The 26,143-nt window shown below is 40.9% G+C and overlaps 2 protein-coding genes across 2 annotated transcripts in view; one reads left to right on the top strand and one right to left on the bottom strand.

The window, feature by feature from the left end:
* LOC119512632 (GC-rich sequence DNA-binding factor 2-like) overlaps positions 1-26,143 on the bottom strand; it is a 935,299-nt gene that overhangs the window by 866,659 nt on the left and 42,497 nt on the right. The window lies entirely within an intron of this gene.
* LOC119512742 (uncharacterized protein C2orf78-like) lies at positions 21,609-25,391 on the top strand. The gene is made up of 3 exons (XM_037807572.1): positions 21,609-21,639; positions 21,822-22,583; positions 23,423-25,391. The coding sequence occupies exons 1-3, from the start codon at positions 21,609-21,611 to the stop codon at positions 25,330-25,332; spliced, it is 2,703 nt and encodes a 900-aa protein (XP_037663500.1). The 3' UTR covers positions 25,333-25,391.

Genomic DNA, 26,143 nt, shown 5'->3' with positions numbered 1-26,143 from the left:
TATAGGACTGATTACTGGTGATGAAGCCCCTCAGCTTTTGATTATCTGGGAATGTTCTCATCTCCCCCACATTTTTATCCTCCAGGTGTTTGTGAATTCTCCAAGCCTCTGATGGTTATTCACTTCTATTTGTATTCCACTGTGACCAGAGAATGTGCTTTGAACAAATTAATTTTTTTTTATTTTATTGAGGCTTGTTTTTATATCCCAGCATATGGTCCATTTTGGAGAAAGATCCGTGATCACTAGAAAAGAATGTGTGTCCCGGTGACCTGGGATGTAACATTCTATATATAACTGTTAAAATTCTCTATATCTCTCTCTCCTTTCTTTGTTTCTCTGACTGTAGGGCTCCCTTTAGTATCTGAAATAGGGCAGGTCTTTTATTAGCAAAATCTCTCAGCATTTGTCTGTGAAAAATTTAAGCTCTTCCTCAAATTTAAAGGGGCGCTTTGCTGGATAAAGCATCGTTGGCTGGAAATTTTTCTCTCTCAGAATTTTAAACATGTCATGCCACTGCATTCTTGCCTCCATGGTGGCCGCTGAGTAGTCACTACTTAGTCTTATGTGGTTTCCTTTGTATGTAGTGAATTGCTTTTCTCTTGCTGCTTTCAGAACTTGCTCCTTCTCTTCAGCATTTGACAGTCTGATCAGAATATGTCTTGGAGTGGGTTTATTTGGATTTATTCTATTTGGAGTTTGCTGGGCATTTATGCTTTGTGTATTTATATTGTGTAGAAGGTTGGGGAAGTTTTCCACAACAATTTCTTTGAATACTCTTTCTAGACCTTTACCCTTCTCTTCCCCTTCTGGGACACCAATGAGTCTTAAATTTGGATGTTCTATTTTATCTATCGTATCCCTGAGATACATTTTGTTTTTTTTTATTTTTTCCCCATTCTTTCTTTTGTTCATTTTCTGTTCTGTGGTCCTCAAGGAGGATGAGTTGTTGTTCAACTTCCTCTAATCTTGTATTATGAGTATCCAGAGTCTTTTTAATTTGGCCTAGTTTCTTTAATTTCCATAAGATCTTCTATTTTTTTTTATTTACTCTTGTAATATCTTCTTTATGCTCTTCTAGGGTCTTCTTTATGTCTTTTATATCCTCTGCCACACTCTTCTTCATGTCCTTTATATCATGTGCCATGCTCTCATTGCCTGTCTGTAATTCTTTGATCAATTGTGCCAAGTACTGTGTGTCTTCTGATCTTCTGATTTGGATGTTTGGGTTTGGGTTCTCCATATTGTCTGGTTTTATCATATGCTTTAAATTTTTCTGTTGTTTTTCGCCTCTTAGCATTTGCTTTACTTAACCTTTAAGTTGTCAGAATTGCAGCTTGGTGGCATACACGTTCTCTAACTAACCAGCAGATGGAGTCCATGAGTCACCTATTCACCTCAAGTCAGTTCTTCCCAACTTTGTCTTTGTGGTGCATGGGAATCTGATTCCTGTGGGGTGCAATTGGTGCACTTAATTTGGGTGTGTTGTTAGTGCTGTCCGCCCCGAATGAGGGGCGTGTGTCTGAGCAGTTAGGGAGGAAGGGCAGCTTTAATAATCAAACCTCCCAGGTGTCCCTAGAGATTTAAGGCTGTTCCCTGCTGCTGACCCAAAAGTCCTTGGTATTGGCGTAGGTTCCCTGTGATTTCCGAGTGGTTTCCCCTCCCCTGCTTTGCTCTTCCAGGACCTCTCCTGAGGGAGTAAGGGCCGTGCCACATCACAAGTGTGCGCCAGTTTCCAGGGAAGCCCTGGGACACTGGGCCATGTAGGGGCATTCCCAGCCTGCTTCAAAGAAGGTTGAATGGGACACATTAATTACCCCTTTTCCGCAAGCTCCGCCCTCCCAGCTCCGGGACAATCAGCCATGGGTGTATTAAAGGCCACTGTCCACGGCTGATATTGTGGTGTGTGCGCGGTGCTATGGGAAAGACTCTGTCACACTGGGTTTCTTGGCGCGGCTCTGTGCTGTGGGTTCGGCCCAGGGCAGGAGTGCCACTACCCACCGGGGAGATGGCTGCAAGTCAGGAGTTTTTTTTCTCCTTTTGGCTCCCCTTTGCTCCCCTGGGCCCGAGACAATCATCAGTGGGTGTGGGAAGGGGTATCCTCCATGCCAGACACCAAGGCATTCACCCAGCTCTCTCCCATCGTATCTGCAGCTGCTCCCGGGAAGAACTAGTCCATCTCCAAACACCAACCCACTGTTTCCCCACACTGCAGGATGGCCAAGGGACTTTCAGCCAACTCACTCGTTTCAGAATACAGACTCCTGGTTTCACCAAATGCATGGTCCCTGTAGATTCAGCAGACCTTGTCTGGCTGGTGCTACTCTGGAAGTGGTGTTCTGGGACACTTTCTGGTTTTATCTAGTATTTTTCATAGAGGTGCTTTATTGCCGTCTCACCTAGCTGCCACCTTAGGTTCTTGGAATCTATATTTCAAAATGACTGTTTTTCAAGTCCAGAGATGCAGAAGAGCTGGCATATCAGATGAAAAAGAACCCTGACTTATGAGTCACAAAAGAAATAAGTTCTCAATATGTGGGAAACTGAGTCTTCCATGTTGCCTGAGGCATATCTAGCTTAGAATGCTGAGCCGCAGGCCTGCATAGAATGCCATGCAGGCCCGCCCTGTAAAGATGTGTGTCTTGTGACTATGATGACGGTGTTTCTGATATACACCTGATGTAAATACACCTGATGTAAACATAGGTATCTGGTGGGCTCTCCCACACCTGAGAACCTTTAAGCAGATACACCTGATCTTCAGAAATAAATAGCTGGAGCAAGGCTGCATTGTCGTCCACTTAGCACGAGAGGCAGTGGGCCCCCTGCTCCCTTAATTCTTAACTTTGTGTCTGTGTCTCATTCCTGCGCTACCCTGTCAGCAATATCAATACATTCAAAGAGAGCTTTTCCTGACATTAACCCAAGCTATACTGGGCGAACTTAATGAGACATGGAATCCAAAACACAATACTCGTCTTCACTTTATCTTTTCACTTTTTTACATCTGTTAGATGCTTTCCCCATCTATTACGTCTGTAACTCAAACAAAACACAATCATCAGGGCTTTTTCTTTTCTTTTTTTTTTCTTTTTTTGGTTGTGACAATGGGAATGAAAAGGTGTTAAAAGCATTTGGTTGAGTAGGATCGTAGATGCTAGATGTTCTGGCAAATCCAGAACAGTCCCGCAAAATGAAATGTGCCCCACATTCTCAATGACTTTTAAGTTTCCTGTCCAACAGTCTTATAGGTGAAAAACTACGTATTCATAATTGCCATAGCCTTAGAATCTACCTCTATTTCATAAATAAGCACTAAGTATTTTTTGTAGTTTTGATATGCATTGAAATTTCCAGAATAGTAATCACCTTGTCAACCAAGTGAAGACTGTACTTTGTTTTGTTTGGAAGTCTACTGAAAGTTGTTCACTGTTATGGGAAATCTTGTCACTAGAGCAACATAATCCTACTATATTGTACCTCTTGTATTCATTGTACTAAAAAGTATTTCCTTATGTCTTCTGGTATAGTCATGCCTGAACAAAATACATATATTATTATGAATTACTTTTATTTATTCTTTATATTATAGAGTTGTACATTGAATTTTAAACTTTTTGTGTCGAATAGGTTACATATTACTATGAATTTCATTTCAGGAATGGAAGCGGAACAATACAAAGTATTTGATATATAAAGGGGAAATGAAGTGTGACAGGGTTGAGAACCACTGTTTGACATGGTAAATTCAGATTTCTGAAAGAATACTGAATTAACTCTTGCTTACTTTTCTCAACGGAACTTTGAAAGCAAGGAAACAAGTCCCAGGCATCCACTGTGCAACTGGGAGATAGTTTTTCCACCTATTAGGCATATTTTACGTTAGCCAAATTCTTTGTTTCCCTGCACAGAATAAAAGTTCCTTGAAAAGGGGAATTATAACCCACATAAGACAGCCCCTTTTCTCTCTGCTTTGCATATTGCTGCAAAACAACCCACCCTTCCCTTCTGCCTGTTTCCTATCTTAGGATACAAGGCAACAAAACAGTGCAAAGAGATCCACCAATAAGAATACATAAAACCAGGTGGCCAACACCTTTATCCCCGATAAGACCCAGCCCACTGTTGAACACTAAGGTGCCATTTAAACATGTCGACTGGAATAGTTTGTTCAATTCTTACACTTTATAATTTATATGTTTCCTCCAACCAATTGATATCATCACATTCAGTGAGTAAGGAACTTCTAATAGAAAAGGGATTATGAACTTCACCTAATAATGCAAGTAATAAATAATGAAATGTAAAGTTTGAGCAGACTTGTGGAGAATGAGTCAGAGTTAACTAGGCAAAACAAAGGTGTGAAGTATGAAGAGAACTTCAAGAATGAGCAGCCTGTGCAAAACCCTGAGTGAGTATATGAGAAGCAAACTAAAAGAGGGTGAAATAGTACAGGGGCTTCTATGACAGGCCACCTTAAGGAGTTCATAATTATCCTCTAAACTATGGTACGCTATTTATGAGCAATGTTCCAGTTTACCTTTTAAAAAGATTTCTTGGGCTCTTAGGTGAAGAATGGATTGGAAGGAAACAAGAGTGGACATATGGACACTACTGGGACCCAACAGCAAAGGTCAGATAAGACCTGTACCAGCGTAGTGATGAGTACATGGAGAAAAGTTGACAGACTCAAAAGACATTCAGGAGAGAAAATGAAGGGCACTTAGTGTGGTATGAGATAGAGAGAAAGGTCTCAGGAGTAAAAGGAATTCACTGCACATATGAGCGAAGTCTCAAAGCCCTTAAAAGAAAACTCATAAGAAACAGCTGAGCGCCCTTTGTGATTCCTGGAAATAAGCTGTGCTGGTTTCAATGTATTATGTCCCCCAAAATGACATTATCTTTGATGCAGTCTTGTGTGGGCAGGAAATGTATTCCTGTTGATTGGGTTGGAGACATTTGATTGGATGTTTCCGTAGAGATGTGATCACTTAACTGTGGGTGAGATCTTTCATTGGATAATTTCCATGGAGGTGTGGCCCCACCCATTCAGCATGGGCCTTGATTAGTTCACTAGAGCACTGTATATGCTCAGACAGAAGGAGCGAGCTTGCCACAGCCGAGACGGACACTTTGAAGAATGCACAGGAGCTGAGAGAGGAACTGCAGTTTACAGAGAAATTTTGGAGATGGCCTTTGAAAGCACACTTCTGCTCTGGAGAAGCTAAGAGAGGACAAAAGCCCTAAGAGCAACTGAGAGTGACATTTTGGAGAGAAGCTAAAGCCTAGAGAGCAACATCCTGGGAGAAAGCCATTTTGAAACCAGAACTCTGGAGCAGTCGCCAGCCACATGTCTTTCCAGCTAACAGAGGTTTCCTGGACGCCACTGGCCATCCTCCATTGAAGGTACCTGATTGATGATGCATTACCTTGGACACTTTATGGCCTTAAGACTGTAACTGTGTAACCAAATAAATCCTTTTATAAAGGCCAATCCACTTCTGGTGTTTTGCATTCTGGCAGCATTAGCAAACTAGAATATAAGCCAAACTGACCTTTGCTGTCAGATCAGGAGGTGGCACTGTTGGGTTATTTGACACAAATTTAGTCTTCATTACTCACATATCCTGTGCCAAAATAACCTGAGGAAATGTGGGGGCTCCATCTAATGAGGGGCCATCTGCAGCACTAACATTCACATCTTGAAACATCTGATCTGAATTTCACCCAAGGAGCAATGGCCTGAGCCTCACTTTTAAAAAGATGGCAAGAAGCCACGGAACACCACAGACATTGTGGGAGGATGAGTGAGGGGGCCAATGCCTCTGAGCAAGGCGTGGACCCTGCAAGCATGTGGTGGTAAGCGAGAGGCGGAGACCATAGGACCAGGAGCTGTGGAGGGGAGCATCGAGCTCAGCATCTGAGGTAGATTACCTTTCGGGAATGTGGTTCCCACCCTTGTCTTTGGCTGAGAAAACTCCAGAAAAGACACATCCCTGGTGACAGCCGCGGTGGGCATGATGCCATGTCTATCAGGTTACATATTATAATTACTTCATATCAGTGAGACCATGAAATATTTGTCCTTATGTGTCTGACTTATTTCACTAAATATGGTGCCCTCAAGGTTTCTTAACCTATTTTTTTGACAGTTTTGTTCACCCACCATACTTTCTGTCCTCAGTAAACAATAGATGGTTCCCTGTATAGTCATATACTTGTGTATCCAACACCATCACCACTATCTATATAATGACAACCCCATTTCTTCCAAAGGAGGAAGAGTCAAAGAAAGTAGAGAGACAAAAGGAAAAGAAAAAGAAAGAAAAACAAACATTAGAGCTAAAAAGCAGCAAAAGGAAAGACAGAATTAAACTAAAGTAGAATAAGAGTCAGACATTACCAATGTCAAGAGTCCCATACCCTTCCCTAATGGCCCCCTCTTATAGGCATTTAGCTTTGCTATATTGACTTTCTTACATGAAAGGAAGCATAATACAATGTTTCTGTTAACTATAGTCCCTAGTTTGCATTGAATTTTTTCCCCAAATACCATCCTATTTTTAACACCTGGAAAAGTTGACATTCCTTTATTCTCCCTCATGTAAAAACATATTTGTACACTTTACCACAACTGTTGGGCACTCTAGGTTTCACTGAATTATACAGTCAGTCTTTATCTTCCCTCTTTTCCTTCTGGTGTCTCACATGCTCCTAACCTTCTTCTTTCAACCATACTCACAGTCACCTCTGTGAAGTGTACTTACATTGCTGTGCTACCATCACCCAAAATTGTGTTCTAAACCTCTCACTCCTGTCTTTTCCTATCTGTCTGTAGTGCTCCCTTTAGTATTTCCTGTAGCACAGGTATCTTGTTCACAAATTCTCTCACTGTTTCTCAGAGAATATTTTAAACTCTACCTCATATATGAAGGATAGTTTTTCCAGATATAGGATTCTTGGTTGGTGGTTTTACTCTTTCCATGTCTTAAATACATCACACTACTTCCTTCTTACCTACATGGTTTCTATGGAGAAATTCACACATAGTCTTATCAAGCTTCCTTTGAATGTGATGGACTGCTTTTCTCTTGCTGCTTTCAGGAATCTCTCCTTGTCTTGATGTTTGATAATCTGATTATCAATTGTCTTGGGTAGGTCTATTCATCTCTATTCTGTCTGGGGTACTCTGTACTTCTTGGATCTGTAATTAAATGTTTTTTCATAAGAGATGGGAAATTTTCATTGATTATTTCCTCTATTATTGCTTCTGCCCCTTTTCCCTTCTCTTCTTCTGGGACACCCATGACATGAACACTTACGCATTTCATGTTGTCATTCATTTCCTTGAGACGTTGCTCATATTTTCCCACTCTTCTATCTGTTCTTTTGTGTGTAGGATTTCAGTGTCTTGTTCTCCAGTTTCTGAGTGTTTCCTTCTGCCTCTTGAGATCTGCTGTTGTTATTTCTCATTGTGTTTTTCATCTCTTGTGTTGTGTCTTTCATTTCCACAGATTCTGCCAGTTGTTTTTTCAAACTTGTGATTTCTACCTTATGTACACCCAGTGTTTTCTTCACAGCCTTCATCTCTTTTGTGACATCTTCCCTGCACTCACTGATTTTGTTCTTTATTTGATTTGGCATATTTCTTGGAACATCTTTAATACATTATTTCATTAAAGTGAAACAATATCTCAACTGGACCTTGACTGAGGTGTAAGTTTGTTTCTTTGATTGGGCCATATCTCCTTTTTACTAGAGTAGATTATCATTTTCTGTTGTTTAGGCATCTGGTTTCCTTGGTTACCCTAATCAGATTTTCCCAGACCAGAATGGGTTCAGATCTCAGAATGGGGTTATATTCAGTTTCAAGTCTCCCTGCAGGTGTGTCTTAGAGACTGAAAGACTTTCCTGTGAGGTCTCTAGCTGCTGTGCTTTTCCTAACATGCCCAGCACATGGTGTCTGTCAGCCTGTCACTCCTGATTGGTGTAAGGCCGTGTGGCCCCTTTAGTTTCTGTTTTGGCTTTTTCTCCCAGAATCTGGGGTCTGGTTCTGGAGAGAAAGCTGGGCACTACTTCCCTAGTCTTAGGGAAGATAAACCACCTAGGGAGTTATTACTTGTATTTGGATTATTGTCTCTCTGACTCTGTTATTTCAACCCATTTGGGTCAGAGTGCTGTAAACTGAAAATGGCTGAGGATCTCTGCACTGAGCCCCTGATGTTGAGAAAAAGAAAAAGGGTCAGAAAGCCAACTTTTAGAGCAAGTACACAGCCTCCCAGTATCACTCATTGGCCAGAGGTAACACCTAGGCTTGAGGGCTCCCCCTCCCAGGATCGAGTCTTATGGTTCTTTAACGTCAGTCGTCACTAAAAGCCTCTGCTTGTTGGGGGTTTGTAGCTTGTATTCAGCAGTCCACATTTGTTAATTAAAACCCCAGACGGAGCTATGCTGAGCTATCTCAGAGAGTGCTGCTTTCTACCACAGCAAGGTTTTGCAGATCTGCCTGCTCTGAAGGGAGAGGGATCCAGGCATGGCCCAGCAGTTTTTACTTATAGATTTTATGCTGTAATCTCAGGCATTCCTCCCAATCCAGGCTGCTGTACAATGTGTGGACAGTCATGGTTGTCTCCCAGCAGTTATTCCAAATTATTTACTAGTTGTTGCTGGTTGTTTATTAGTTGTTCCAGGGGACTAATTCAACTCCACTCCTCTCTATACCACCCTCTTGCCCCCTCTCCACAATACGTTTTACAATATTAGACTCCTTAAAAAATACATTGATAAACCCCAGGTAACAGCAGCCTTAATGGTGAAAAACTGATAGCTTTCCCCCTAAGAATAGGAAGAGGTCAAGGATGCCCACTTTCACCACTGGTCTTCAACATTTTACTGGAAGTTCTAGCCAGAGCAATGACGCAAAAAAAATGAATAAATAAATAAATAAAAAGAAATAAAAATCATCCAAACTGGAAGGAAAGAAGTAAAATCATCCCTATTCACAGATGACATGATCCTACATATATAACATCCCAAAGTATCAACAAGAAAGCTACTAGATCTAATAAATAAATTCAGCAAAGTGGTGGGATACAAGACCAACACACACAAAGAGTGGTATTTCTACACACCAGCAATGAACAGCCCAAAGAGAAAATCAAGAAAACAACTCTTTTCAAAATAGCAACAAAACAAATAAAATATCTGGGAATCAATGTAACCAAAGATGTAAAGGACGTGCAGATTTAAATTACAAATTATTGCAAAAAATAGAAAAAAGAATCACTAAATTCATATGGAAGGAACAGGGGCCCTAAATAGCCAAAACCATCCTGAAAAATGAGCAAAGTTGGAGGACTAACATGTCCAAATTTTAAAACTTATTACAGTTCAATAATTAAGACAGGGTGGTGCTGGCAAACGGACAGACAAATGGACTAATGGAATAGAAATGAGGCTTCAAAAATAAACCTTCACATTTATGACCAATTGATTTTTGACAAACAAGCCAAGTCCATTCAAGAGGAAAGAAGAGTCTACTCAACAAATGATTCTGGAAAAGCTGGATAATCACATGCAAAAAATCAGGGTGGATTCCTACCTGACACCATATAAAAAATTAACTCAAAACGGAAAAAGAACCTAAACATAAGAGCTAAAAGTATAAAACTCTTAGCGGAAAACATAGAGAAATATCTTCAGGATCCTGTATAAGAAAATGGATTTTTAGACTTTACTCCAAAAACAAGAGCAACAAAAGAAAAACTAGATGAACTGTACTTCAAAAAAATTTAATGAATGTGTTTGCATGATAAAGGACATTTTCAGACAGTGAAAAGACAGCCTACAGAATGGGAGAATATATTTGGAAATCATGTATCTGTTAAGGTTTTAATACCCAAAAACTATAACAAATTACTACAACTCAACAACAACAAAAAAATCTGATTTAAAAATGGGCGGAGGACTTGAACAGACTCTTCTCCAAAGAAGATACACAAATGGACACAAACCATGTGAAAAGATGCTCAGCATCATTAGCCATTAGGGAAATGTAAATCGAAACCACAAGATACAAAGATGGCAGCATAGAGAGGAGTGGAAGCTAGTTAGTCCCCCTGGGACAACTAATAAGCAATCAGGAACAGCTAGTAATTAATGCAGAATAACTGCAGGGAGACAAACATGACCATCCACTCATCATACACCAACCTGAACTGAGAGGAATGCCCAAGACCACAGCAAGAAATCTGTAAGTAAAAACTGCAGATCCAAACCGGGCACACCCTCCTCGCATGGCCCGAGCTGCAAAGCCTTATGGAGACACAGAGCAGCTCTCTCTGAGCGAGCAAATACAGGACAGCTGAGCTCCAACTGGGGTTTTAATTAACAAGTGTTGGCTGCTCCATATGAATCCCCAACAAGCAGAAGCTTTGGGTGAAGACTGACTTTGGAGATCTGGAGGGTGGCCGCAGCTTGGCCCTCAAGGGGGCGTTCTGTCCCTGTTTCCGCTCAGTAGGGAAAGCCTCAGCAATTTTCAGCTCTCAGTACTCTGACCCAGACAATGGTGGAGATAGCACAGGCAGAGACCATTCAAAGGCTAATGACCTTCTCCAGGGGTCTACCTTCCCTAAGAGGAAAGGTGGGGCCGAGCTCTACTACCTGCCTTCCATTCAGAACCAGACCTCAGAGCCTGGGGGAAAACAGCCATGCGCCACACCTCCTTATACCACTCTGGAGTTACAGGCTGACAGGCTCCACCTGCTGGGCAGAAAAGCACAGTGACCTGAGGCCTCGAAGGATGTAGCAATTTTTTAAGATGCACCCTCAGGGAAACCGGATACTAAATAGTTCTTCCTTCTGGGACCAGAGCCCATTTTGATCTGGGAAAACCTGATTGGAGTAACCAAGGAAACCATGCCTAGACTACAGAAAACTACAACCTACACTGAGAGAAATGAAGTTATGGCCCAGGCAAAGGAACAAACTTACACTTCAACTGAGATACAGTAACTTAAATAAACAGAATACTAAGTCAATTCAGAAAGTTAAGGGAGGATATGGCAAAAGAGATGGACTGTATAACAAAAACAATGGGCGTACATAGGTAGAAATTGAAAGTTCGAGAAATGAACTGGCAGAATCTATGGAAATGAAAGGCACAAAACAAAACAAAAGACACAGTGGAAACACACAACAGCAGATCTCAAGAGGCAGAAGAAAACACTGAGGAACTGGAGAACAAAGCACCTGAAAGCCTACACAAAAGAAAAGATAGAAGAATGGAAAAATATGAGCAATATCTCTGGGAACTTAAGGACAAAATGAAAAGCAGGAATGTACATGTCATTGGTGTCCCAGAAGAAGAGAAGAGAAAAGGGGCAGAAACTATAATAGAGGAAATAATCAATGAAAATTTCCCATGTCTTATGTAAGACATAAAATTATGGATCCAAGAAGTGCAACATACCCCAAACAGAATAGATCCGAATAGACTTCTGCCAAGACACTTAATAATTAGATTATCAAACATCAAAGATAAAGAGAATCCTGAAAGCAGCAAGTGAAAAGCAATCCATCACAAACAAAGGAAGCTTGTTAAGATTATGTGTGGATTTCTCAATAGAAACCATGGAGGCAAGAAGGAAGTGGGGTGATGTATTTAAGATACTGAAAGAGAAAAACCACCAACCAAGACTCCTATATCCAGCAAAACTGTCCTTCAAATAGGAGGAAGAGCTTAAAATATACTCAGACAAACAGACAATGACAGAGTTTGTGAACAAGATACCTGCTCTACAGGAAACTCTAAATGAAGCTCTGCAAACAGAAAAGAAAAGACAGGAGTCAGAAGTTTGGAAAACAATTTTGGAAGATAGTAGCACAGCAATGTAAGTACACTGAGCAAAGATGACTGCGAATATGGTTGAAAGAGGAAGGCTGGGCCCATGTGGGACACCAGAACAAAAGACGAAGGATAAAGACTGGGACTGTGTAACTCAGGGAAACCTAGGGTGCTCAACGATTGTAATAAAAGGTACAAATATGTTTTTACATGATGTAGAACAAATGAATGGCAACATTGCGAGGTGTTAAAAACAGGGTGGGATTGGGGGGAAAATACAATCAATGCAAACTAGAGACTGTAATTAACAGAAACATTGTACTATGCTTCCTTTAATATAACAAAGGCAATATACCAAAGATAAATGCATGTGGTGGATAGGGGAAGGAGATGGGACTCCTGGCATTGGCTACGTTGTCTGACTCTTTATTCTCCTTCAGGTTAATGCTATCTTTCCATTTGTTGCTTTCTAGCTGCCATGTTTTTTGTTGTTTTATTTCTCTCTCTTTTCTTTTTCTTTTGTCTTTCTGCCTTCGACTCTTCCTCCTCTTTGGGGAAGAAACAGAGATGTCCTTATATAGATAGTGGCAATCTTGCTGAATACATAAATACATGATTATATACAGAACCAACATTTGTTTACTTAGGATGGAATGTATGGTGTGTGAACAAAAACATCTGAAAAGAAAGGGGTTGATAAAGAAACCTTGAAGGCACCCTATTGAGTGAAATAAGACAGACACAAAAAGGGAAATATTGCAGGATCTCACTGATATGAACTAATTATAATATGTAAACTCATAGACATGAAATTTAAGTTACCGGGATATAGAATGAGGCTAAAGAAGGGGGAGCGTTGCTTATTATGAGCAGAATGTTCAACTAAGGTGAACTTAAACATTTGGAAATGGACAGGGGTGGTGGCAGCATGTTGTGAAAATAACTAACAGTGCTGAAAGGTGTGTGAAGGTGGTGGAAAGGATAAGTTCAGAGCCATGTGTGTCAGCAGAAGGAAAGTTGGAGGTTAAAAGATGAGAATGTGTAAAACAGTGAATCTTGTGGTGGACATGACCGTGATTAACTACACAAATACAAGAAATCTCTCACAAACTTGAACAAATGTATGACACTATAACTAGAAGTTAATAACAGAGAGGCATATAGGAAAAAAATATATAACTATTGCAAACTATATACTACAGTTAGTAATATTTTAACATTCTTTCATCAACAGTAAAAAATGTACCACACCAAAACTATGAATCAATAATGGAGGGGGTGTGGTTAGAGGTATGGGAGAATTTGAGTCTCCTTTTTTTGTCTTAATTTCTTTTTTGGAGTATTAAAAATGTTCTAAAAATTGAAAAAAAATTAATTGTGGTGATGGATGCACAGCTGTGTGATGTATCATGGGCAACTGACTGTACACTTTGGATCTTAGGATAGTAGTATGGTATGTGAAGAATCTATCTATCTATATATATTAAAAAAATCAAACAATTGGAAATGCATTGAAATAAATAGAGACAAGAAAAACCACCACAATATACCATTTCAAACCCACCAGAATGGCTATTATCTTAAAAAATAAAGGCAAATAACAGGTGTTGGCAAGTTTTCAGAGAAACAGCAACCCTTGTATATTGTGGCAATGTAAAATGAGGCAGCCACTGTGGAAAACAGTTTGGCAGTTCTTCAGAAAGTTAAACACAGAATCACCATATGACCCAGCAATTCCACTTCAAGGCATATACCCAGAGGAATTAAAAGTAGATATTCAAGCAGATATTTGTAAACCAATGCTCATAGTGGCAGTATTCACAACAGCCAAAATGTGGAAGCAACCCAAGTGTCCATTCACAGAAGAGTGCATAAACAAAATGTGTCATATACACGCAATGGCATCTTCTTCAGCTGTGAAGACGGATGAAGTTCTGATACATACTACAAAATGGATGAGCGTTGAAAACGTCATACTGAGTGCAATAAGCCACACAAAAGGACAGATATTGTATTAGATCATTTATATGAAATAATTAGAACATGCAAATGTATATATATAGAAAATAGATTACCGGTTACCAGGGGCAGGGTGGTGGGTAATGTGGAGTTAGTTTAACAGGTACAGAATTTCTGTACAGGGTGATGGAAAAGTTTTGGTAATGTCTTTTGATGGATACCACTAAATTATGTACTTGAAAGTGGTTAAAATGGACATTTTATGTTATATATACGTTATCACAGAAATATTAACAAAAAATACATTGACAAGGAAAAAACACATAGATGAACACATAGACAACCAGAGCATTTAAAAACCTTTTATATGTTCTACAAACATACCAAGGAATGACATAAAGGAGGTAATGTAACATAAAACAAGATGACAAAAATACATTTAAGAGTATTCTTTTTAGTTTACAGAATTCACAGCAGTTGCCAGACTATCTAGCTAAAGTTAAAAATACTGGTTTGTCTAAGTTCTGTTAATACAAAAATAGTTTAACATTTACAACATGAGAGCAAAGCGTGTAGATTTGTTATTTACAGAAACAAGTAAACGCCTGTGAATACTTTTCTCCTGTGCCCCTTCACCTTGCCTGGTCTCTATTCTCCACTAATGTCCTCTTCTTTCTCTTCTACACTTCATGTTGCCTGGCCTTGCACCCAAGTATGGCAGACAGAGAATCCTAGAGGCCTAACATTCCATGGTGGCTGTTTGTAAGGGGGAGGAGGCTACAGCAACTGCCACACCGGGAACATTTATAAGGAAGGATGGGAAAAGTATCCCAAATGCCTGTGTTGCATTAAAGAGTGGGATGGAAGGATGCCTGCCTGATCCCAGGAGCCAGAGGTAGAAAATCATAGATAAAAGAATGGCGACCAAAGGCCAGAAGAGGGAGGATTTGCAGTCATCTGTTTCTGCTAGCTCTCTGGTGTCTGCTTTTCATGGGGAGAATCCATTTAGTAAAGCATCAAGCTTTCAATGAAGACTCCTGCTGCTGGAAATTAACATGAAGTAACGTCCTTGAACATAAGAACGCAAGATCAAGGCTTACCTCAGAAACAATGCCTAAGACGAAGGGAAATAAAAGGAAGGGAGAAGAGAGATGGAAGTCCAAGCTGGCCCAGCCCAACCAAGCTAAAGGATGGTGGGATCCAAGAAGATACCAACAGAGAAGAACCTGGGACTACATTTTTCCCTGCAGGATGCACTCAACAAACTTCACTGTACTCATCAACCCATTTCAAAAACAGGTTTATAATCCCTCCTTTGGTCTTTAAAATCTGCAGTAAGTTCACTAGTCAGATAGAGTGATATGGTTTCACAATTATTATTGCTCTACCTAAGCCGTCCCTTTTTTTCCTCCCTAAGGATAACTACCTAACTATACATAAAATATATAAAATGTAATTAACCACTGGCTAATTATATTAATGAACATTTACAAGAAATGTTGAGCTAATTTTTCTCACCTAAGAGCATGAGGGAAAAGTGGGAAAGCCACGTTTCTCTTGTTGGATGTCACCTGCTCACGGCTCGGCCACGGAGGTGCTGTTAAAGCTCTCCTACCCTCCACCCAACTCCATCTTCTTGCAGGGGATTTGAACTCCCTATTGGCTATCATATACCTTTAAATTGCCTACTTGTGACCTCATTCTCCCACCAAACCCCCCACCATCTGGTAGAATCTTGGGGTTTCCATGGAGTTGTCTGTAAATAAATTTGGATCATCGCACATGACCAGTGGCCAGTGCCCTTCCTACTGGACACATGCTCTCTTTAGTTTCAGCCATTCATTCACCACCTAGCATCGTCTCTTCAACCCTTGTCACCACAGTTGGTGTTTCTCTTCTCTTATCATGTCAGGTAAGGAAAGAAACTGTTTAAAATGTTTTTTCATCTAATTTGTCTCCCCCTAAATGTAACAGTAGAGAGAACATAGCATGGAATAATGGGAGGAAATACTGAACTGGAAATCTGGAAACCTAATTTCAGTTTGGATTTGACATTTACTATTTGTGTAGTTTTGTACAAGTCACTGAAACTCAGAATCCATGTCCTTGTTTGTTAAATTAGGATATTAGATTGGTTGATCTTAGTTCTCTGTTCATTTTCTAATATTGAGTTTGAAATGGCATGAAAATAGTAAATAAAATCAAAGACTTCTTAAGAGCATTTCAAGAGAAACAGAGAGAAGACTGAATCGGTGTGGAAAACTAGCAATATATACTGAGGAAAGCTGTCTCATCTTACATGGTGTCTCTCTACTAATATTTCAACTGTAGAATTTCAAATTCGTGCTGCTTCAAAAAGTAACATTCACATGTTGTGGAGTTTCCCATCTAAACCAGGTGAAAAGAGAAAATATGGAGAGAGAGTAGACAGAACTGGGCTTATAAGGAGGCAGATATGCCTGTCCCTGTCGGTTCAAGAGTTTTTTCATCAAGCAGAAGCCAACAGGAATCAAGAGGGAGAAGAAGATGTCAGAATGAAGGAGATGGAAAGTGTGGCGGCAGTTAGCAAGGAAAAAAGAGGCGGTTAGTGTGGAACATGGAAGGAGGACCAAAGATTTAAAATTGAAGCAAAAAGCAAAAGTGAAATCTACTCAGAGGAGAGAGAAATGTTTTTTTTTTTTCAGCAAATGCTTAGATTATCTCTAGAAAAAGTAGCTTATCAGAATAACCACACTCATTTATTTTTTTCACTTTTTAAAAAAACAGTTGTTTTTTACGACCTCTTTGAACACAAATGGCACTTGACAGTTTTCAATATAAACATCTTAGAAGAATGTTTTAGAAATGATACTGTCTATAAACAAGAAAATGATAAAATGACTATCTAATGAGAGGTGGAGGGAACAGTTTTCAGCATATGCTTTTTTTTTCTTTTGAAATAAATTCAAAGTTATATGAACAGCTGCAAAAATAATACTAGCCCCATACACAGAATTCCATCATACCGACCCCCTCCCCCAACAGCTCAATCCACCAACTTTAACATGCTGTCACATTGCTATTTCTTTGCCTTCCTCCCTCCCACCCTATCTATCATCCATCATCTATTGCTCTGTCTTCTGAACATATGAGAGTTAGTTGCACACATCCTTGAACATACACTATAATTCATGTATACACTTCCCATGAACAAGAACATTCTTTTATGCAACCCCATTAAGTGCAGCAAAGTACAATAGATTCAACAATGATACAAAGCTTACATTCTATATTTTCTTTTCCTTATGTCTCAACTGTGTCCCTTTGAGCCACCTGTTCTCTATCCTCCAGTCCCATCCAAGTTCATCCTTAGCATTCAATTGTCATCTTTTTTTTTTTTCAGTTGTGGAAACATATATACAGCCTAAATCTTCCCATTCCACCCCCTCCCTAGCCTTTCATTAGTGGGATTAATCATGTTTAGAATGTTATAATGCTCTTTCCCACCATCCATTACTAGAAATTTCCCTTCACCTCAAACAGAAACCCTACACTCATTTCTTAACTCCCCATTGCCCCTTCCCCCATTTCTCTTAACCCAAACTCTACTTTTCAACTCTATGGTTATATTCTCTGATAATTTCTTTCTGTTTACTGTGGGGCTTAAAATTAACCTCTTAAATCCGTATCAATCTTGTTTTTCTTTGATACCACCTTCACTTCAATAGGACACATAAACTATGTTCCTATACTCCTTCATTCCCCCACCTTTATATAGTTGTCCAAAATTACATATTTTACATTGAGTTCAAAACCACTGATTTGTCCTTAGAGTTTGTGTATTTTATATCATGTAGGATGTAAATAGTGGAATTACAGTTCAAAAATTACTGACTTCTATTTGTATTCCATTGTGGTTGGAGAATGTGCTTTGAGTATATTCAATTTTCTTTTCTTTTTTTTTTAAATTTCTTGAGGCTTGTTTTAGGTCCCAGTTTATGGTCCCTTCTAGAGAAAGATCTGTGATCACTAGAGCAAAATGAGTGTCCTGGTGATTTGGGATGTAAGGTACTATATATGTCTGTTAAAATTCTCTATATCTCTTTCTCCTTTCCCTGTCTCTCCTCCAGCAGGGATCCCCTCAGAATCTGAAGTAGGGCAGGTCTTTCATCAGCAAAGTCTCTCAGCATTTGTTTGTCTGTGAAAAATTTAAGCTCTCCCTCAAATTTGAAGGAGAGTTTTGCTGGATAAAGTATTCTTGGTTGGAAATTTTTCTCTCTCAGAATTTTAAATATGTCCGTGGTGGCCGCTGAGTAGTCACTACTTAGTCTTATGTGGTTTCCTTTGTATGTGGTGAATTGCTTTTCTCTTGCTGCTTTCAGAACTTGCTCCTTCTCTTCAGTATTTGACAGTCTGATCAGAATATGTCTTGGAGTGGGTTTATTTGGATTTATTCTATTTGGAGTTAGCTGGGCATTTATGCTTTGTGTATTTATATTGTGTAGAAGGTTGGGGAAGTTTTCCCCAACAATTTCTTTGAATACTCTTTCTAGACCTTTACCCTTCTCTTCCCCTTCTGGGACATCAATGAGTCTTAAGTTTGGATGTTTTATTTTATCTATCGTATCCCTGAGTTCCATTTCGATGTTTTTGATTTTCTTCTCCATTCTTTCTTTTGTTCTTTCATTTTCTGTTCTGTATGCTTCTAGGACACTGAGATGTTGTTCAGCTTCCTCTAGTCTTGTATTGTGACTATCCAGAGTCTTTTTAATTTGGCCAACAGTTTCTTTTATTTCCATAAGATCTTCCACTTTTTTATTTACTCTTGCAATGTCTTCTTTATGCTCTTCGAGGGTCTTCTTTATGTTACTTATATCCTGGGCCATGGTCTTCTTGATGTCGTTTAAATCCTTTGCCATGTTTTCATTCCTCGATTCTAGTTCTTTGATTAATTTTGCGAGGAACAGTGTATCTTCCGATGTTTTGATTTGTGTGTTTGGAGTTGGATTCTCCATATCTTCTGTTTTTATCACATGCATTAAGATTTTCTGTTGTTTTTGGCCTCTTGTCATTTGTTTTGCTTGATAGGGTTCTTTCAAGTTGTAAAGAAAAAGGGATATCGATCTAATTTTTCAGGAAGTTTGGTGACGTACACTTTCTCTAACCAGCAGATGGCATCTGTGAGTCACCTATATCCCTCAAGTCAGTTCTCAACCTTGTTCCCGTGGTGTGTGGGGAAATGATTCTTGTGGGTTCAGTTGGAGAATTCAGTTTGGGTGTGTTGCTGGAGCCGTCCGCCCTGAATGTGGGGCGTGTGTATGAGTGGCCAGGGAGGAAGGGCAGTTTTAATGTTCAAATCCCCCAGGATCCCGGAGATTCAAGGCCGCCACAAGAGTCTAAGCCTTCATTTCAGTTCAGCCCCAGACCATCTCTCTCGCTGATCCACAAACCACTGGACTTCGTGTAGTGTCCCTGGGTTCTCCAAGAGGGTCCCCCCTCCCAGCCGTGCTCCTCCAGGAGCTCAGCCGAGGGAATACTGTGCTACATCACCAGTGTGCGCCATCCCTTAAGGGAAGCCCCGGGCTGCCGGCTGTGCAGGGGCACTCTCAGCCTGAGGCAAAAATGGCCAAACGGGGCATCTCAGCCACCTCATCCTTGCACAGTTTCTCCTTCCCAGCTCCGGGACAACTGGCAGGGCTCTGGGCTGTGGGCACGGCCCCGGTCAGGAGTTTATCCAGCCCTCCGGGGAGCCATCTGCTAGCCGCAGGGTTTCTTTCTGCTTCTGGCTCTCCCATCCATTCCCCTGGACCCCAGGGTATCTGCTGCGGGCTATCTTCCCGGCCAGACACCGAGAGGCCAGCCCAGCCCCCTCTTGCTGTGTTTTACTGCGTGGTTCCCACAATCGTGGCTGGAAGCACTCCTGCATTTTTCCCCCCTTTTTTTTTTAAAAAAAAAAAACACCCAGCCAGTCTCCAGACGCTAAACTCTGGCTTCCCCAGCCCGCCGTGCGGCTGCGGGTCTCCCAGCCAGCTTACTCACTCCTTTCAGAATGTCGACTCCCAGTTTCACCAAGTATATGGCCCCTCTGGAGCTAGGAGCCCTCGTCCAGCTGGCGCATCGCTGTAACCGGTATTCTAGGTCACTTTCTGGTTTTTAGCTAGTGTTTCTCACGGAGGCGTTTCTTTCGCCCTGTCTCAGCTAGCCGCCATCTTAGTTTCTCCTCAGTGTATGCTTTTTATGTCATTGTGATTTTTAAACAATATAGACGTTTGACTTTTTAAAAATAAAATTAAGTTGAAAAAAGTGATGTCTACTCATTCCCATCAGGAAAAATTCCCAGTTAAAGGATACTTTTCATTTTTACAGTTATTAAATGCAGAGCATGCTTGCCAATAGTCATCACGTTTTTAGACCTTAACTACTTAAGGAAAAAAAGTCAAGCCCCCAGGTCTCCAATCCCACATTAATCTAAAACAATGTTATGGAGGTTGTTGGGCTTTCCCTACATTAAATTTTTTTTAAAAAAATTAGATTCTAGCACTGATGATTGTCTTTTAGGCTTGGGTGTAACATTTTCCAGGATGCTGAAGATGATTAAATCTAATTGGTTTCATGGATGAATATAAAAACCTTCAAGATACTTGTTACGTGTTCTTCTCTGCTTGTTACGTGGCTATATTAACTTGAAATATATTTCCTTTAGGATGAATATCTTTTTTACTGCTTGGCAAGTGATTGTCAGAGAAACCTGACTGAGCATGACAACGGAATTCCTTGACATTTGTTATTTTGCTCTCTGCTTTGTACCTGTTTTATTGAAATATCTGTCTACATAGACAGTGGCTACCTGTACATTCACATTTATTTCATTTTACTGCTTGCTAGGCAATTTTTATTAATATATTTTTATTTGTATGTACTAGTTAGAAATTCATTCAAAATCATCTGCTATGGTAGGCTGCTTTGGCTTAATAGTATTCACTAAAACAGAGTAGAGTAGCAATGTTCATTTTCATATTATTGCACGTATGGTAAAGAAATTCCTTATTAGTAAATTTCTTATGTTTTGATGCTTGTTACATACCTCAGGTTTCATTAACATCTATATATTTCTTTTTAGTTCTGAAACATATTTTTCGTTATCAGTATGTATGTCTACCTTTCCAGAACTTATTATCTCTTCCTCCATGTAAATCATATATCACCTTATTCATTCATGAATTATTATTTCTAATACAACCACTTTATAGATGAGGAACCAGAAGCTCACAGAGATTAAGTAACTTTCTTCTTTCAAAAAACATTTTTTGAGAAACTGCCTAGCAGGTATTCATTTTGACTTAAACTTGAAAAGGGTTTACCAACTGGACTGGGCTATTTATCAATTCTAGGAAATATCATATAGATTTCACAAGCAAAATGACATGCAGAAGATTATAATGGCAAGAGCTGTACTATTTTCAAATGAACCCAAAACATGCCTTTGTTAAAAGCTCTGTCTCTCCAAGTTTCTCACAGTTTACTGCTCAGAGAAACAGTCTGTCAAGGAAGTTATGATGCCTAGGCCCTATAACCTGGTAATGCTGCAAACAAAACAGGAGAACTTGAACAAGTCACCCCACACTGCCGACTCTCAGCTTCCTCACTCATAAAATAAGTATTAAGACAGAAGTTATCTGAGGACTTCCTCATTCTAGAGAGCTTCAAATCCAGGGAATGCTACATGGGTCAACAGTGGTGTAGGCTCAAGGGGAAGATGAGGCAGGGAGAAGGTTGCTTCTAGCCTAGAGAACAATGTATGAACCAGACTACTTGGATCTTCTGCATGTCTGGGACCAAGCTGGGAGCACAGGCAGGTAATACAGAACAATACCCAACTGCTCCAGCCGTTAAAACCATCATAAACAGTTTGATATTTGGTATCTCAATGAGTACTGGTGTTAGAGCTTTCATGATTGCAATCTTAAGATCTGTTCCTCAAATACAGTGAAAGTTTATCAGTCTGAGTGAATTTTCATCACCTTCTTGTTTCCTACAGAAAATTTCCAAAATCCATCTTTGCTTGGAACTCCAAATTCTCTGCAGCTCTCTCTTCCTGTGGTGAGCAATGTGGCTCCTCTAACAGGCAGTGTCTGCAACCTCTCCAGGGTCTCTGTACCAGCCGTCAGCTCGGCATGGCTACTGCCATCAGCCTCTGGCACTTCTTTCCAACCACTCGTGGGTAGTGCCTACCTTTACCAACATTCCAGCACAACCATGCTGTCTGGAGCTTCTGGCCAGAGCCAGAACTCCATTTCAGCTGCTTCTTATCCAGGTATTTTTGAATGGGACATCATGGGAAGCACTGAAAAGACGTCATCTACCCTTGGTGACTTCACTGTCACTGTCATGGATCAGGACATGGCTGTTTCCTCCATGCCCATGTCAGCCCAATATGATAAAACTTCAGACACCAATACCATGATCCCTCTGTATCCATCACTGTCTGCCAGCCTTGTTCAGGGAACACCATCTCAGATTCCAAACCAAGGAACTAGCCTGTCACTTCCCTACCAGGAAGGGAGCCAGATATATTACTATAATCAAGCAACACTGGGGCCCTTACTCTCTGGAGACCATGGCTCCTGCCTGCAGTCCTATGGCTCCGTGTCCTACACAGGAGGCAGGGTTTCTGCCACTCAACAAGAAATGGTGACGGCGCTCAAGGAGGTTCAACCCACAAATGGCCTACCACCAGCCTTGACCTCCAGAATTTACTACTCTGTGTCTGCTCAACCCATGACAGAAGCAAATTTTCAAGGTGAGTACAGTAAGCCAGAAGGGAGTGGAATAAGCTCAGCATTCAGCAGGGAGGTCAAATCTGCAGCAGGAAAGTGGTGGGTGCACAGTCAGGTAGAATTTAAGCCCTGGGACTTTAACTGCTACCCTCATTAAGTGCTCTCCAATGTTTTCAGATTCTGGGTACACAAAGAACACCCAATGTAGGTGGCACACTCTAATGGCCTTTTATGCTATGTGTAAGAGAAACCACAGAGCATCCTGAGGGATACTACATTTTTCACTGCTCTAGATGATCCCATCCCCTGCATCACCACACTACAATTAACTCCCTTTCATGATCCATCACTTTAGTCTCTTTAGGAAGGCATTTCAGAACTCTTTACTGCAATTGTGTTATTTTAACTCTCCCTCACTTCCTCAATGTACACCAGGATTTAAGATCTTGTGTTCAGAGATCCTGTACAAAAGCAAGCAAGCTCGAAATCTGTCCTTGCTTATACATTCTTGGAGAAACACTCTACTCCTCTCAACCAGGGGTGAAGTGTTCTTATTCTTAGCAGAGGGGAGAGAATTAAAGGACCCCAGGTGAGGATGCTAGCCTTTATACAACATTTCATAATTTTAAAATCATGTTCATACTATTTGAATTATAATGATCCTATGATATACAAAGAAGCCAAGAAGCAATGACATCAAATGATCACTCCTCAAAACCAGAACACCAGCCTTCTATTTACTAATGCAAGGTCCTGTCCATGGTGCTTAAAATAAGCTTATAGAAATCCTTTGCCCATTGTTGCTGTCTAGGGAGAGCATCTCACTTACCAGGAACTGACTTCTTCCTCTATTCCTTTGTAGTGATGGAAACTTCCCTGGGGATGGAGACTTCCCTGGGATTGCAACTTCCAAGTCAGACATTTTTTCTTCCAGAAACTCCAGAATTCTCCAAGTCCTGCAGTAGCAGATATATCCAGATACTTGAGGGCAACCCACCACCTGAGCTTGGAGATATTTCAATGACAGCTCCAGTCCAGAATTCTGGCAATGTCCTTGCACTGCCTCCAGCTCCAAGCCAGGCACAAACAGATTTGGATGAGATTAAAACCAAGCTTTCAAAGCCTCTGGATGCCTACCAGGTCACAATAGAAAATCAAGATTCTCCACTCCTCCCCTTACAAATCCCCGATATTCACCAGCTTCCGGCCTGTGTTGACCTCCTTGGCCAAGAGGAGCAGTCTTGTTCTGAAAATGCTGATCTGCAAAAAAACAGCATGGGTCTTGAGGACCAAGGGACATTTGATAATGAGATGGAGTCTAGCAGTGGTCTTGCAGATATTGCTACACTGGTGGAGGATGTTCACCTCCCCCAGCTCTTCAATTCCTTGAAGGACCTTCATCAATCGAAAAGTCCCAAGGCAACCAAAGCCATAGATACCAAAGCCATCAATGGAAATCACATACAGGAAAACTCAAGCGTGATAAAGGGTCCCTCTGAGCAAACCAGGAAGAACAAATACAAAGCCTCCGAGCCTATCAGTGATGTTCCCAAGACCAAAACCCAGCCAAAGAACCCAGAGTGTCTGTTAGAGGAAGAACTGGTTGTTTGCAATGCTGCAGCCAGTGACAAGGCTCTTACTGCCAAGACTTCTAACAGCAAAGCTCAGAAAACGGCATCCAGCACAATCAGCAAAACTAAGGGCCATGGGCAGGAAAAGACCAAAAGGGCCAGAGAAAACAACTCCAAGAAGGCTAAAGAGAGTAAGCAGTCAATCAATAAAGTCAAGGGAGAAGAAAAGCCAACCATTTCCAAGATGAAACGGAAGAAAAATCAACCTGAGCTTAGCCAAGAGAACTTTAAAAAGCCTCGAAGCTGCCTGGGCATGCACATGCTGGAGTCTGTGCAGGTTTTTCATGCACTGGGGAAGAAGACTGACAAGAAAACTGGACTTTCTTCTTCCCAGACCCTGGGATGCTCAAACAACATGAAAGAACACTGGCCACCCCCAGCGCTCAAACCATGGCAGGATACTCCACATGAGGGAAAAAATCCTGAGAAAACTCAAGACAAAACCCAGAAAGCAGAAGGCAGTGCTGAGAAAGAGCGTTCCTCTCCATCCCAATACGAGCTGCCACCTCCTGGGAAGGTCAAATTGTTCCCTTTGCCTTTTCTGACCACAGAGAAGCCTCCAACTCGACCTGTTCCTCAGAGGACACAGTCTCTGGCCTCACATCAGCCTTCTGTGCCTCATCCTCCCCGGTCTGGTACTACTAGCTCAGCACAACGTATTGCAGTCAATTCATCGTGGCCAACTCCTGCCAAAGCATCCTGGGCAGGCTCTGCCAGACAAGTTTTGCCAATTTCGACCAACCCAACCCAGCCAGGTTTACCCAACCCTACCCGGCCTAGTGTTCCTCGGTCTGCTGCTTCGGGGCCTGCACCCTACAAAACACCCTCTTGCACTTCTTTCCAACGGGACCTTGTTCCCACTGCTGGGACCAAGCTCCAGTCCCCACCCAAGCCTCAAAACCAGTTTCTACTCCAAGACTTCTCCTCTCAACCAATTCCGTGGAGGAAGCCCAATGTTTCTGAGCCAGTGATGTCAAAGCCCATCACAGAAGAGCAGAGACCAGAGCGTGAGGCCATGAAGAGGAAGGCTCAACAGGAGCGTGAGAATGCTGCCAAATACACGTCTTTGGGGAAAGTGCAGTTTTTTGTTCAGAGAGAGAAAGATATGGAAATTGCTCAATACTATGGCTACGCAATATAATAGGAGTTACTAGGATTTCTGGTGTACCAGCTTGTGTACCAGCTATTTTTCCCTATAGATAGAAAGGCAGATTCAGATTTACTGATTTATTGATATATTTTTAAAAACTTAATAAAATTGAATAAAGAAATGTAATAGTTTTAATAGATAAGTAATAAAGGGGCCTTTTGAGTTTTGAGATGCTCTTAACATGTTTTCCCTTGGTGGGGTTGGGATTAAGGATGCATTAGAAGAGGGGAGAGAGTTGGATGGTAGATTGGGGAAAGAGGATAAGAATTGTGGACACAGTAAGGGACTTGGTGCAGAAATATGAAGGCCAAAAGGGAAGAAATTGTATGGACTTATGAAAAGAAGGAGGGTGGGGGAAATGGCAGAGGTAAGAAGCAGGGTCTGAGGTTAGGGTAAAAGATGAAAATTTGGTTAAAGTTGAAGATGGCAGAAGATGAGTCAGGGTTGACAAGGATAAACATAAAAAGTCTCTCATGGAGGCTGGTCTTAATGTCTCATTGTTAACCAGATGAGTATTTTAGAAAAGAGAGGATTCAAGACACACTTCCAACAATTTGGGTTACTGCAGACCTGCATTATTATAGCTGCGGAATATGAATCCACAGAACATAAGGGAAACCACCAAGAGAGAGACAAAGCTTCAGAGTTACACTGAGGGCAGCAAATAGGCTTTGGGGTCTACCCAAGTGAACTTCAGCAGCTTGAGGCCTACCTATAAGGACAGGAGCCAGAAGAAAATGACTATTTACTCAACACCTATACATTGGGTCCTTAAGACGCACTACTTCAGTTAGGAAATTAT

This window comes from Choloepus didactylus, chromosome 17, assembly GCF_015220235.1.
Source record: "Choloepus didactylus isolate mChoDid1 chromosome 17, mChoDid1.pri, whole genome shotgun sequence".
Lineage (NCBI taxonomy): Eukaryota > Metazoa > Chordata > Mammalia > Pilosa > Megalonychidae > Choloepus > Choloepus didactylus.
The sequence above is the reverse complement of the archived record's forward strand: the minus strand, read 5'-3'. Positions and strand labels throughout refer to the sequence as shown.

Excerpts from the sequence above, each read along its gene's own strand:
- LOC119512742 (XM_037807572.1), top strand. The coding sequence starts at position 21,609 with ATGTCTGGGACCAAGCTGGGAGCACAGGCAG. Across the intron at positions 21,640-21,821 it reads CAAGCTGGGAGCACAGGCAG|AAAATTTCCAAAATCCATCT; the intron begins GTAATACAGAAC and ends TGTTTCCTACAG. Across the intron at positions 22,584-23,422 it reads GACAGAAGCAAATTTTCAAG|TGATGGAAACTTCCCTGGGG; the intron begins GTGAGTACAGTA and ends ATTCCTTTGTAG.